Genomic DNA, 15,518 nt, shown 5'->3' on the forward strand with positions numbered 1-15,518 from the left:
GGCAGAACCTCTTTCCTTGTTCTACCTAAGTTGTTGGTACCAACATGGGCCATGACAACTGGATCTTTTCCTTCCAACTCCAAATCCCTCTGCAAGTCAGATGAGATGTCCCGAATCCAGGTATCTGGCAGGAAACACATCCTTCAGGAATCTTGATCATCATGCCTATTCCCCTGACTATATGATCCACAATTACAACTTCATGTCTCTTCTCTCCCACCTCTTGATTGGCTCCCTCATCCACGGGACTCATTTTTGGGTTGCTCATCCTTCCTTCTGCCTCAAATCACGTCCACATAAGGAGCAAGAATCTCAGACCTGTTAAACAAGCTCGAGGGCTCTTCCAACCCTGCCACTAGCAAGATATCTTATTTCATTGAAGTAGCATGAATCTGGAATATTTGCACAGATTTTCGGTCATTGCCGAAAACAGTCTGGAGTATTTGCACACTTTTTCGGTCATTACCGAAAAAAACCCGATAAAGTTCTGCCATAAGGAGAGAGTAGCGACTGGTTCCAGGGACAGTGGGTTTGCTGTAGACTGAGGAGATGTTGAGAAAACTAGGATTCTGTCTACTGTAGAAGAATGAGAGGTGATCTTACGTAAACTTACAACATTTGTAAAGGTCTTGTTGGACTGAAGTAGGATGTTCCCCTGGAAGAAGTCTCAGGACAAAATTTAGGACTGGGAGAAATGTCAATGCACAGAGTCATGAACCTTTGGAACTCTCCATCCTCGAGGCTGTGGAGATTTCATAATTTCCTCTGATCGCTGGCCCGCCGACTGTTACATCCTAAAGCAGAGCCTGGGATCCCTCGTTGGGGACCCCGGAGTAGAAGAGCTCCGACCGCCGGTCTTCGGCCTACATCACCTTGAAGCCGCGGTTTGCGGTGCTTCTAGCCCTGGCGCGGCGGGGACTTAGATCTTCGACCGCTGGCCTACGTGCCTACATCATCTTGAAGCCGCTGTCTCCAGCAGGGAAGTACCGATTCAGGACTTACCTTGCCTGTACATCTGGCCGCCCGCAGCAGCGACTGCGGAGGTTTGTGGTCCCGACCACGGGGAACAATGGAGGGGGGCTGACTGAACTTTGTGCCTTCCACCACAGTGATGAATGCTGTGGTGGATGTTTTTGTGTTAAATTTTTATTGTGTACTGTGTGTTCTTTTTTATTGTACCGCTGCTGGCAAGTTAATTTCACTGCATTGTGTATCTGATGAATAAATCTGACTATTGACTATTGACTATTGCAGTTGGTTAAGATTGGTATATTTCTGGTGATTAAAGGAATTAAGGGATATGGGGACAGTTGCACTGGAAGATCAGCCATAATCTTGAAGAATGGAAGAAAAAGCTCAAAGTGTTAAATGGCCAACTACTGCATTTAACTCTCATGTTCTTAATAGCTCTCAAAGTGTATCAGTAGAAGGTGAGATATATTTTGCCATTGAGAAAACAAGACAACATTGTTACCTTTGGGTAAAAAACAACCAGCTGGAGGAACTCAGTAGATCAGGCAGCATCTGAGCATCTGGGGCCAATCACGATCAGGAACCATTTCCAGTCTGTCCATTTCCCTCTATAGATGTTGCCTGACCCATTGGGTTCCGCCAGCACTTTTGTTGTACTCAAGATTCCAGCATCCATAGTCTCTGTATCTTGAGTTTCCTTTGGGCCCTGACTTACAAAATTCTTAAGGGGTTGGACAGGCTAGATGCAGGAAGATTATTCCCGATGTTGGGGAAGTCCAGAACTAGGGGTCACAGTTTAAGGATAGGGAAATCTTTTAGGACCGAGATCAGAAAATCATTTTTTACACAGAGAGTGGTGAATCTGTGGAATTCTCTGCCACAGAAGGCAGTTGAGGCCAGTTCATTGGCTATATTTAAGAGGGAGTTAGATGTGGCCCTTGTGGCTAAAGGGATCAGGGGGTATGGAGAGAAGGCAGGAATGGGATACTGAGTTGGATGATCAGCCATGATCATATTGAATGGCGGTGCAGGCTCGAAGGGCCGAATGGCCTACTCCTGCACCTATTTTCTATGCCTCTATGTCTTATTTACAACAGCAACCCACCACCCTATTTTGTATTGGGTTTTTATGCACAGTCTGGATGGACTGAGTTCTTTGTAACCTGGCCATAGCTGCTGGGGATTTAAAGGAGATTGTGACTTGAGAATATGTGAAGAGGCATGACGGTTTCATGGTGGTAGGGGTGAGAGAGAAGGAAAGTAGAAACAGTGTTAGCATATCAGGTCAACGGTTAAACAGTTCTAATGAAAAGTAAACAATGCAAAAGTTAAGCAAAGATAGACACAAGGTGTTGCAGTAACCTGCCTGATGCTGCCTTCATTTTCTGTTTAATTTAGATTACAAAAATAGCAGTGCTTGTGGATTGAGATTTCTTTGATTGAAAGTTGGTATAAAAAATGTCAGAAAAATATATATTTTTAATATAATGCCAATATGATCAGGATGTTGAATGTAATGGTGCTATTGATTGTGCATCTTCAGTAAAGGAAATATTCATATGTCAATTAAATGCTGTTTTAAATGCTGATTTTAAAGTAGTGACTGGATCCAATTCCTGTTGAAATTGATCATATTTGTCACTTGTAAAAGTGCAATATCTTACTTGTTATTCTTCTTGCTGACTATGTGATGGGCAAAATATCAAAAGAAATTCCATCACCAAGCTGGATTTCCACTGTCCTCGGGGTGTAAGAGCATCTGGACACCATATGGAAGTACTAATTCACTTTTTAAAATCTGAAGATTTTCCAATTTGTATTTTTAAACAAAAGCATGGCGAATGTTGCCGAAAATAACTTCAGCAAGTGCTGAACAAGTTTTAGAATTCTGAGAACGTCAAAGTACCATTTTAGGTGACCGGATCTCTGAGTTATTTATGAACTGATCATTCTCAGAAAATAATTGTTACAGCTGTTTGGTATTATAACTTTGTCTGAGCAACACAGTTCCAAGACATTTGGTGGAAGACTCTGCGAGTCTGGTGATAGCTGAGTCAGAAGAATTAAAAAAAACAATGTTCAAAGCTTCAGTATCTAATTTAACCCAAGTTAAAAACATTAATAATTACATCTGAACTCATCAATGTTCAGTCGCCAGCGTCGCTGTTTTACACCATAACTTACACATTAATGTGAAAAGATCTCACTCTTACAACCCTGTGATACTAAAGACTATTGGTGTCAAATCCTCTTCAATGTGAGTTCACAAGAGATTAGAGTCGCATTACAATAGTAGTCACATCAGGTGTGAATATTTTTTCAAATTATTCCAAGACTTGAATAGAAGTATATCAAATTAGGCGAGGCTGACAGTCCAAAACTTATTCCCAGGGTGTAAAGGTCAAAGATTAGATGGCAATAGCTTTAAGGTGCCATGGCTGGAGATTTACAGAGATGCATGGGGCAACAGATGGTATTGGGCATCTGAAACACGCTGCTTGGGGTAGTGGTGGTCAGATGCAACAATAGAGGCTTTTAGATAGGCACATGGTTATGCCGGGAATAATAATAATAATAATAATAATAATAATAATAATAATAATAAATTTTATTTGTTGGGCGCCTTTCAGACATCTCAAGGACACCTTACAAAGATTAACAGGAATAAAAAACATATAATCAGAATAAAATAAATAATAAAGACATCACAGAAACACAAATTAAAAACAGAATTCAGTCCATAAACAAAAAATCAAAAACACAATGTGAAGAGAGAGCAGCGGCAGCTAAAGCGCGCCAGAGTACACTCTCTCTTCACGGCAGCCATCTTGGACAAAGACTAGATATGGATATGGAATGAATAGATATGGATTGCAAGCAGAGGAGATTAGTTTAACTTAGCACCATGTTCAGCACAGGCTTAATGGGCCGAAGGGCTTGTTCCCATGTTATATTGTTCTATTTTCGATGTTTTATATTGCTGGACTGTCAGTGACATTTTAAAGCATTTTGAATCTTGTAATGTTCTCAAAATGCAGGCACCTCCACATTTTTGAGCAATTAGGGCTAGTCATTGGAATATTGGATCAAATTAAAAACTTGCAATTTTTAATGCCTTTTCTAACATTGTTAAATGCCTTAAAGTGATTGACATGAGTATCTCGTGCATCATGTGACTGTTCATGCATCAAGAGTTGCATGTAGGGAGTTCCAAAATACAGCATGGAAACAGGCACTTTGGCCCAACTTGCCCACACTGAACAACACGGCCCATCTACACCTGCCTGCATTTGGCCCATTTCCTTCCAAACATCCTATCCATGTACCTGTCTAGATGCCTCTTTATCATTGCAAGATTACCTGCCTCAACTACCTTGTCCAGCAGCTCTTTCCATACACCCACCACCCTTCGTGTTAAAAAGATCCCCTCAGATTCCTGTTAAATCTTTCTCCTCACCTTAAACTTATGTCCTCTGGCTCTTGATTTTACTTCGGAGTCACGTGAGTGATTCCGTGAAGACTCCAGCTCTACTGCGCATGCGGCATAATCGCACAGCTGTGCAGAACGCGGCCAGCGGGAGTCGGCAGCTCCCGCATCCAAGGACGAGAGGTAAGTACTTACCTTAATCGGGCCTTGTGGTTTTTGCTCCAGGGCGAGCAAAGTACAGAGGCATGGTGAGCGGCCCCGTTTCGACTCCAGCATGGAGCCGACAGTGGACGGGGAAAAGGCGCTACCCGGACCGCAAACGCTGCGGACCGCTGCAAGGAGCTGCGCTAATGCCGGTCCGCTGAACAGCTGTTTGGTGAACAGCAGCGGACCAGCGGGAAGTTTAAAAACCCGACCGGCAGCCCTGCAGACTCCTGACAAAGAGAATCGCCACCCGGGAACCGCCACAATGCCGCCTGGAAAACGGCAGGCAGCCTCTACATACAGGTAAGAGAAAAATCTTCCCAATTCAACAGGTTCTACAGGAGCCAACTTCCTCCAAAACTGGAACAGGTTGGAGACAGCAAAAATAAGTATGTCTGTCTCCCCAAGCCAGAGGAGGTCATGGAGTTCACCTCCAGGAAAGGGGCACTGGCTGAATGCCAAGGGAGCTGACTCCTACCCCAGTGCTATTGCACTAGCCATCTCCCTTGTCGAGGGATTGATGCAACAGCGGAGTTTGAGCTATGCCTCCTCCAATTTATAGCACACCCTTTTGCTCCCTCTTTTGAGGCTAGCTAAGGAGGCCAGGGCTGGGCTGGCTTAAACGCTGGGCAGGCGGACGAGAACAGCAGTATGCCAGGGGAGCAGGATCAGGAAGAGCTACTGGGTGTCGTGGGCCACTACATGGCTCCTCCACACGACCATCTTCCCAACAAAGCCCTGCAGGAGCAGGCCTTTCCAGAGGCAAATCCGCAGGCAGCTGGGTCAGCGGACTCGCAGACAAGCAGCGAATTCTACAGAAGGGTCAAGATGTTACCGCCTTTGCTCGTTTTTTCCACGGATTATACTCTCCCAGGATGAGACTATCCCATTGCACTACCAGGGTGCTGACGCCTAAGATGTTCCCAAATTTGGGATACTCGACTGAACAATGGTGCATATAGACCTGCCCGCAACCCCAAATATATGGGGCTATGCAAACCGCTGCTGCGGAAAGAGAGGCAGCTAAACCTGTGCGCCTCATGAAGGCAGGCCATGGAACGAGCAGGACATCACATCCAACACCCAGCTGGCAGCACCCCTCGGCATCCACCAGCAATATCAAACAAGGACTGGTGAAAGCCTGGCGACCGCTTCACATTACCCCCAAAGTTCTTTTTTAGACGGGGCCCAGAGCGGAGCCGTGGGAAAATGCGCCGCCCCACCGACAGCACCAGCATACCAGCAAACTAGGCCTTCATGAAAAAACAATAAACATGGAGGTAGGTAGTCTGGTTCCTCCCAGTTTACACTAAATAAGGGTGTTCTACTAACTGCGGGGGGGGGGGGGGGGGGCATTTACACTTGTTGATAAAGCATGGGATGCTGTCACAAATAACTAAAATATACTCAACAGTATTAGAGGATAAAAACGAATTCAAATTGGGCATATTACCGCCAGTTCAGCAATGCGCCCAAAGGGCATTTTCTCCCTCTAAGAAAAGAGAAGTGAGAAGGTCAAGCTGAACTAGAAAGGCTCATTACTAAACGGATCATGGGAGTAAACATGAACCATTGGAATTTGTATCGAATATATTCACCAAAACTACAAAAGATGGTGAATGTAGCATCATCATTGATCTAATATCACTAAATGAATCTGTTGAGTATATACACTTTAAGATGGAGACGGGTTTTTGTCACTGCCAGACATCTGATCTCCCAAGGATACCTATGGGGAGCATTGATATGGAAGATGATAACTTTCTTATACCCATACACTAGGATCATTATAGATACCTAAAAAATTTTACCTGGATAATGGATATCCCGGTTAGGGCAACCATGGGAGCATATAGCATTCCCTATGGTCTAACCTCAGCCCTAAACTATTATAAATATTTAAAAAATGGCCATGAAAATATTAAGAAAACAAGCATAATCATGGCATATATTGGATGATATCCTCATATTAGGGGAAACAAAGGAATTAGCTGTGGCAGCAGTTCTAGCTACGAAACAGCTCCCTAAAGCTGAGGTTTATCCCACGCCCAGATAAACCAGAATTGAAGCGTTAACTACCAAGGATTATCTGGGCTTCAATAATAATTCCGTCCATATGACTGTTACTTTGCCAAGGTACTTGGGTCACTATAATCAAATCATGAATGTACCCACTGAAGCTATATCACAATTAAGGTGGTGGGCAGACATATATTTGGCATAGTTTTCAGCCCTATTATCATCACCAATCCCAACTTGGTTATTAAAAACCGATGCCAGTACTTTAGGCTGGGGAGCAACTAAACTCCATATCCAGCACAGGTAACAGATGGACCAATTCACAAACATCGTTACTACACATACCGGGCATCAACTACTTGGGATTGGTGATCGCCTATTGGGCTAAAAAGCATATGCATTTCAAATGCAGCACGTACATATGTGGTTACGGATTGATAATACTATGGTGGTGGCTTATATCAACCATATGGGGAGCATAATAATCATTATTGTGCAACAAATTGGTCAAACAAATCTGGCAATGGTGTGTCAAAAGACATTTTAACTATCAGCTGCCTATGTCCTAGGAAGCTAGAACACAGTGGGAGACACCATGTCACGGGGTAAAATTTATGATTACATTGAATAGATGTCAAACCCAAAATATCTGCTAAAGTTATTAAGCAGTTTGAAAGCCAGATATCAATTTGGTTGCACAAGACGGAATCACCAGTAACCTATGTATGTGACTTAGGAACCAGATTAGAGGCAGCAGCGATAGATGCCTACACGCTGGAAGGGGGAATTTCTGCTTTGCCTTCCTCCCTTCTGCCTCATCAGACGGGCACTTCGCAATACAGATGGGATCTGTCTCCGAGATATTGAACGTGCCCGACCGGCCTACACAGCCATGGTTCCCAGTTCATCACGACACGGTGGGCGAGTCACCTATGGATTTCCCTAGTGGACCATGGTTGCTGACTCAACCCAGTATCAGGCACAAGCCACCCATGCCAGGGAAACATCAAACTCCTGGGTGCAGGTTTTGAATAGACCTTACCAGGGACTGGGATTATCCAAAGGAACCATTACCACCATGTCGGCATCCCTGCGAACAGTCACTAAAAGCTAACATGGGTAAAATACTGCCACGACACAGGGACAACATACCGAACTATTCAACCACTGACGTATTGGAGTTCCTGGAACATCTACACCATGACTAAAAGGTGAGTTACAGTGCCGTAAATACAGCATGGAGCGCCTTATCTGCTTATCTAAAACAGCATGTCAGCAGAGCATGGGATCCCATCCACTGAAGGTAAACTTATGAAGGGCAACTATAATATAAGCCCCAAACACCCAGGTACATACCCATGTATGGGATATTGGTGTGATATTGACATATCTCAGAGAATGGCACCAGCCAGATCCCTCAGCTTGCTTAATCTATGTTTTAAAAAACGCTCATGCTTATGGCTCTCGTACACGCTCACAGAGTCCGGTCACTCCATAAACTAGACTGGATAACATGGTGATTACCCCAGACGCATCACGTTCATATTTAGGTCTGGTAAAATCTAACTCGCAGGTATATGGGACAAGGCGAGATTATGAGTTCGGCACGAACTAGTAGGGTCGAGATCGCCTGTGTTTTCCGTGCTGTAGTCGTTATATGGCTATATGGACCAGGAACGCCCAATTCACTGGTGGGATTCCGGGCCTACCCACCAGAGTCCAGGTTGAGTGTGGTGACCCATCTACTACTATATATAGACACAACCCACAATCTTAGAGGGAGAGGAAAGCCTATGGGTCAACCACAGTAACCCAAGACGGGGTACGAGCCAAACCACTCCAAGGTGGCTCAAACAGGTACTGAAAGCTGCCGGAATAGATAACAATACATTTAATCCCATTCCACTAGGGCAGCATTGGTATCAGCGGCTGAACGAATGGACATCCCGGTTGACCACATTTTCAATACAGCAGAATGGTCAAGGGAACGGCGTTCAGAACATTTTTTATTATAAACCGTTGATAAACCTGATTTAATTGCAGGAGAATATTACAAACTGCAATATTAATTTAAGCTCAGAGGAGCTCTTTTATGTTGTTATTGTTAACAAATACCTTTCTGTTTCTTTTGAAAGCAGATCCACTGGTTGATTACGATAACACTTCCTCCCTCATAAACTTCGGCAGTGAATGAAATAAAAACTGTTACACGGTTTGAAATCACAGACCTTTGAAGTCTTCACGGAATCACTCACGTGACTCCGAAGTAAAATAGTAAGATTAAACGAGTACTTACCAGTATGAAGTTTGATCTGTATTTTATGAGGAGTTACGGTGAGGGATTAAGTGCCCGCCGCTCCCACCCTCATTATATAGATCAAACTAATAAACTGATGTCTCGTGATCTTTACTATCTTACTTCAAATATTGTGTCTATACTGTGATTTCACACCGCTGCTTCGAAGTATGCCGCACCTGCGCAGTAGAGCTGGAGTCTTCACGTAATCCCTCATCGTAACTCCTCATAAAATACAGATCAAACTTCATACTGGTAAGTACTCGTTTAATCTTACTATTCTCCTACTTTGGGCAAAAGACTAATTTACCCGATCAAGTCTAATGATTTTGTACTTGATAGAGGTCTTTAAAATGATGAGAGGGATAGACAGAGTTGACGTGGATAAGCTTTTCCCACTGAGAGTAGGGAAGATTCAAACAAGGGGACATGACTTGAGAATTAAGGGACAGAAGTTTAGGGGTAACATGAGGGGGAACTTCTTTACTCAGAGAGTGGTAGCGGTGTGGAATGAGCTTCCAGTGGAAGTGGTGGAGGCAGGTTCGATTTTATCATTTAAAAAGAAATTGAATAGGTATATGGACGGGAAAGGAATGGAGGGTTATGGTCTGAGTGCAGGTAGATGGGACTAGGGGAAAATAAGTGTTCGGCACAGACTTGTAGGGCCGAGATGGCCCGTTTCCGTGCTGTAATTGTTAGATGGTTATATGGTTATTGAGGGTACTGTCAGTGAGGAAATTATACAACAAGCTATATGTTCCTTAATTAATTTCTTTGTTTTTGATTTACTCATTTTTGTTTACTTTTTCTTTTAATTTCTGATGCAGAGCCTAATTCATGGTTATTAGAAACACAGAAACATAGTAAATAGGTGCAGGAATAGGCCATTCGGCCATTCACGCCAGCACCACCATTCAATATGATCATGGATGATCATCCAGAATCAGTTCCCTGTTCCTGCTTTCTCCCCATACTCCTTGATTCACTGAGCACTAAGAGCCATATCCAACTCTCTCTTGAAAACGTCCAGTGAATTGGTCTCCACTGCCTTTAGTGGCAGAGAATTTCACTGATTCACAACTCTCTGGGTGAAAAAGTTTTTCCACATCTCAGTCCTAAATGGCCTACCCCTTATTCTTAAACTGTGACCCCTGGTTCTGGATTCCCCCAACATCGGGAAAAAATTTCCTGTATCTAGCCTGTCCAATCCCTTAAGAATTTTATATGTTTCTATAAGATCCCCTCATCCATCTAAATTTCAGTGAATATAACCATATAACCATATAACAATTACAGCACGGAAACAGGCCATCTCGGCCCTACAAGTCCGTGCTGAACAACTTTTTTCCCTTAGTCCCACCTGCCTGCACTCATACCATAACCCTCCATTCCCTTCTCATCCATATGCGTATCCAATTTATTTTTAAATGATACCAACGAACCTGCCTCCAACACTTCCACTGGAAGCTTATTCCACACCGCTACCACTCTCTGAGTAAAGAAGTTCCCCCTCATGTTACCCCTAAACTTCTGTCCCTTAATTCTGAAGTCATGTCCTCTTGTTTGAAAGCCAGTTTGTTTTAAGCCCAGTCAATCCATTCTTTCATCATATGACAGTTCCACCATTCTGGCAATTAACCTGGTGAACCTACGCAGCACTCCCTCAATAGCATGAGTGTCCTTCCTTAAACTAGAAATCCAAAACTGCACACAATACTCCAGGTGCGGTCTCACCAGGGCCCTATAAAACTGCAGTAGGACCTCCTTGTTCCTATATTCAAATCTTCTCGTTATGAAGGCCAACATGCCATTTGCTTTCTTCACTGCCTGCTGTACCTGCAAGCTTACTTTCAGTGACTGATGTACAAGGCCATCCAGGTCTCGTTGCACCTCCCCTTTTCCTAATCTGACACCATTCAGATAATAATCTGCCGTCTTGTTCTTGCCACCAAAGTGGATAATCTCACATTTATCCACTTTATACTGCAGAATTATTAAATACTGGAGCTAGGGTCAAAGAAGAAGGGAGCAATTGGAATTAAAATTGATTTTCTGCTTAACCTGAAGATAGGGCCATTCAAAGATCAGCATGCCAGTCTTTGTGTAGAACCACAGTCGATGGGGGAGATATTAAATGAATTGTCGCTGGAGTTTGGATGGTAATGGGGGGATCTCATTGAAACTTATCGAAAAGTGAAACACTCGGAGAGGATGTTTTCTTGAATGGGAGTGTCTAGGACCAGAGGCCATAACCTCAGGATAAAATGATGTTACTTCAGAAAGGAGACAAGGAGGAATTTATTTAGTCAGAAGGTGGTGACTCCATAGAATTCATTGCCACAGATGGCCAAGTCAATGGATATTTTTTCTGTGGGGATTGACAGATCCTTAATTAGTACAGGTGTCAGGGGTTATGGAGAGAAGGTAGGATCATGGGGTTGAGAGGGAAAGATAGATCAGCCATGATTGAATGGTTGAGTAGACTTGATGGGCCGAATGGCCTAATTCTGCTCCTAGAACTTATGAACTGATAAATCAAGACTTCAAGAAGATTGAGGGGGGATCTTATAGAAACCTACAGGAAGATTGTTCCCGATGTTGGGGGAAGTCCAGGACAAGGGGTCACATCTTAAAGATAAGGGGGAAATCCTTTAGCACAGAGATGAGAAAAACATTTTTCACACAGAGAGTGGTGAATCTCTGGAACTCTCTGCCACAGAAGATAGTTGAGGCCAGTTCATTGGCTATATTTAAGAGGGAGTTAGATGTGGCCCTTGTGGCTAAAGGGATCAGGGGGCATGGAGAGAAGGCAGGTACGGGATACTGAGTTGGATGATCAGCCATGATCATATTGAATGGCGGTGCAGGCTCGAAGCGCCGAATGGCCTACTCCTGCACCTATTTTCTATGTTTCTATGTTTTGCCTTCATCATCTACCAGGGCTAAAAGTAGTCCATTGTCCAAACTGTCAATATTATTTTCAATACTTAAATGCCTTGATTCATCAGTTCATAAGTTAATAAAATGGTTGGACCATATTCCATCCAATTGTGCAAGTTTTGAATTTGCTTGAACGGTAAAGGATTGCATAGACTGGTTATTAAAATGATATTTTCATTAATCATTCAACTTCTCAAAGTCTTTGTAAGCTCTTAATTTTTTAAACAATATCCACCAAAATATAGGTAAATTATAGTCAAAATGTAATCATTGGAAAATGAAACTTAAATTGAAGAACATCAAGTTACATCGTATATGCAATGATTTTGCACATTTTTCATAGATTATCTTCATAGATTGAAGATGCATCACAGTACCAGGCACTTTGGTCCATCCTGCACTAGACATCAGGCACATGTGTTTACATTAATCCTATCCTGAGCTATTTTATTAGAATCATAGAATAATACTGCATGGAAACAGGCCCTTCAGGAAAACTTGCCCATGTTGACCAAGATACCCCATGTACGCATCCTACCTCCCCACATTAGGCCCATATCCCTCTAAACCTTTCCTATTCATATACCTGTCCAAATGCCTTTTAAATGCTGTTATAGTTCCTGACTCGACCAGCACCTCTGGTAGCTAATTCCATATATCCACTCTGTGTGGAAAAAGTTACCCTTCAAGTTCCTATTAAAGGTTTCCCTTTTCAACTTAAACCTATGTCCTCTGGTTCTTGATGCCCCTACACTGGATAAAAGACTATGTGCATCTACATTATCTATTCCCTCACGATCTTATACACCTTGATAAGATCATGCCTCATCCTGCACTCCAAGAAATAAAGTCCTAGCCTGTCTAACCTCTCCCTATAGTTCAGGCCCTCAAGCCCAGGCAACATCCTTGCAAATTTTCACTGCACTCTTTCCAGTTAAACTACAGCAGGGTGACCAAAACAGAGCACATTACTACAAACTGTGGCCTCATGGAGGAGTTTGTGAAAGGGATGATAGTGGTTTCTTTATCCACTATCAATACCACACTGCTTACCGCTTTAACTTGTAGTGCATACAGATAGCTAAACATATATTAAGGTGCTTCAGTAGAATGGGAAAATGCCATCAGATCCATACAGCCATATTGGTACTCCCAGATGAAGCCCTCACCACCATCTTGTACAACTATAACATCCCAAATTCTATACTAAAAACCCTGAATGAAGGCAAATGGGCAGAAAGCCTTCTTGACCATCCTATCTACCTGTGACAACACTTTCAAGGAACTATGTACCTGCATCCCAAGGTCATCTCCCCACATCTCCATCAACATATCCCACAAACCACCCCCAATGTTACCACTCATCTGCACACCAGGAGCGATTTACAGTGGCCAGTTAACCTACCAACCTGCATGTTTTGGGGATGTGGAAAAGGGAGCACCCAGTAGAAACCTATGCAGGCACTGGGAAAACATAATCACAAACTACACAGAATTGAACCGGGTTCCCAGAACCTGTGAGGCACCAGCTCAAACCTGCACCACTGTTTGGACATAAAAGTGTTATCACATCCCTTAACGGGTTACAGCAGATCGACTACCAGTCACCGTTCACAGAACAATACTGTTCAGAGCATTTGTTTCATTTTGGGAAAACTATAGTAATGTTTTGGGAGAAAAAAAAATGATACATGCTATTGCTGCATTCGAACAATTCAATCTTAAATTTTACCTGGTTTCGCTGAGCCAGTTTATGACCTTTCTTCCAACGCAAGATTGGTTTTAATGCTGGAAGCTCTCTCACAGACTGGTCACCAATTATATGCTTGCCCAAGCTGTAGGTTACTTCAAAGACAATTGGTGCAATCACATCCTTCACCTCCCGCTGTAGATAAAAAAAATAATTGACTTAAGAAACTTAAAGCATATGGGAAGACTTCTCAAAGATAATCTGGAATAAAAGGAATACGTAGGTCCACAGATAATGAGAACTGGTTCTGAACTTTATTCATCTGTAACAAAAGGACTTTACCATTAATACAAGCCATTAATCAAAGAGCATTTGGTAATAAAGATTCTTCTCATTTTAAGACCGAGGGCTAACCCATCTCCTCAAATTAATATTTTTAATCTGAATGTAATTTACAATGTAATTGGACTGGAATCATAGAGTTATGCAGCACAGAAAATTGTCATTCAAAACAACTGGTCCTGGTCATCCAAGCTGCCTTCGTGAACTAATCCCATTTCGCGCGTGTTTGACCCACATTACTCTAAATCTTTTCTGCCTATAACCATATAACCATATAACAATTACAGCACGGAAACAGGCCATCTCGACCCTTCTAGTCCGTGCCGAACATGTATTCTCCCCTAGTCCCATATACCTGCGCTCAGACCATAACCGTCCATTCCTTTCCCGTCCATATAACTATCCAATTTATTTTTAAATAATAAAAACAAACCTGCCTCCACCACCTTCACTGGAAGCTCATTCCACACAGCCACCACTCTCTGAGTAAAGAAGTTCCCCCTCATGTTACCCCTAAACTTCTGTCCCTTAATTCTCAAGTCATGTCCCCTTGTTTGAATCTTCCCTACTCTCAGTGGGAAAAGCTTATCCACGTCAACTCTGTCTATCCCTCCCATCATTTTAAAGACCTCTATTAAGTCCCCCCTTAACCTTCTGCGCTCCAAAGAATAAAGACCTAACTTATTCAACCTTTCTCTGTAACTTAGTAAATCTAGTAAATAAAGGCCAGCACACCAAAAGCTTTCTTTACCACCCTATCTACATGAGATTCCGCTTTCAGGGAACTATGCACAGTTACTCCTAGACCCCTCTGTTCAACTGCATTCCTAAATTCACTACCATTTACCATGTACATCCTATTTTGATTTGTCCTGCCAAGATGTAGCACCTCACACTTATCAGCATTAAACTCCATCTGCCATCTTTCAGCCCACTCTTCCAACTGGCATAAATCTCTCTGTAGACTTTGAAAATCGACTTCATTATCCACAACCCCACCTATCTTAGTATCATCTGCGTACTTCCTAATCCAATTTACCACACCATCATCCAGATCATTGATGTACATGGCAAACAACAGTGGACCCAACACAGATCCCTGTGGCACCCCACTAGTCACTGGCCTCCAACCTGACAAACAACCATCCACCATTACTCTCTAGCATCTCCCATTCAGCCACTGTTGAATCCATCTTGCTACTCCACCATTAATACCCACCAATTGAACCTTCTTAACCAACCTTCCGTGAGGAACCTTGTCAAAGGCCTTACTGAAGTCCATATATACAACATCCACTGCTTTACCCTCATCAATTTCCCGAGTAACCTCTTCAAAAAATTCAAGAAGATTAGTCAAACATGACCTTCCAGGCACAAACCATGTTGATTGTTCCTAATCAGACCCTGTTTATCCAGATGCTTATATATATTATCTCTAAGTATCCTTTCCATTAATTTGCCCACCACTGACGTCAAACTAACAGGTCTATAATTGCTAGGTTTACTCTTAGACCCCTTTTTAAACAATGGAACAACATGCGCAGTATGCCTATCCTCCGGCACTATTCCTGTTTCTAATGACATTTGAAATATTTCTGTCATAGCCCCTGCTATTTCTACACTAACTT

At 42.8% G+C, this 15,518-nt stretch overlaps 1 protein-coding gene across 3 annotated transcripts in view; it reads right to left on the reverse strand.

Moving 5' to 3' along the window:
- The window catches only part of itga9 (integrin, alpha 9), a 369,220-nt gene that overhangs the window by 153,834 nt on the left and 199,868 nt on the right, over positions 1 to 15,518 (reverse strand). For all 3 annotated transcript variants that reach the window (XM_055633502.1, XM_055633503.1, XM_055633504.1), the window contains exon 16: positions 13,591 to 13,743. In XM_055633502.1, coding sequence (XP_055489477.1) covers positions 13,591 to 13,743 — 153 coding nt within the window. The remainder of the gene's footprint in view (positions 1 to 13,590; positions 13,744 to 15,518) is intronic.

Source organism: Leucoraja erinacea, chromosome 4, assembly GCF_028641065.1.
Source record: "Leucoraja erinacea ecotype New England chromosome 4, Leri_hhj_1, whole genome shotgun sequence".
Classification (NCBI taxonomy): domain Eukaryota; kingdom Metazoa; phylum Chordata; class Chondrichthyes; order Rajiformes; family Rajidae; genus Leucoraja; species Leucoraja erinaceus.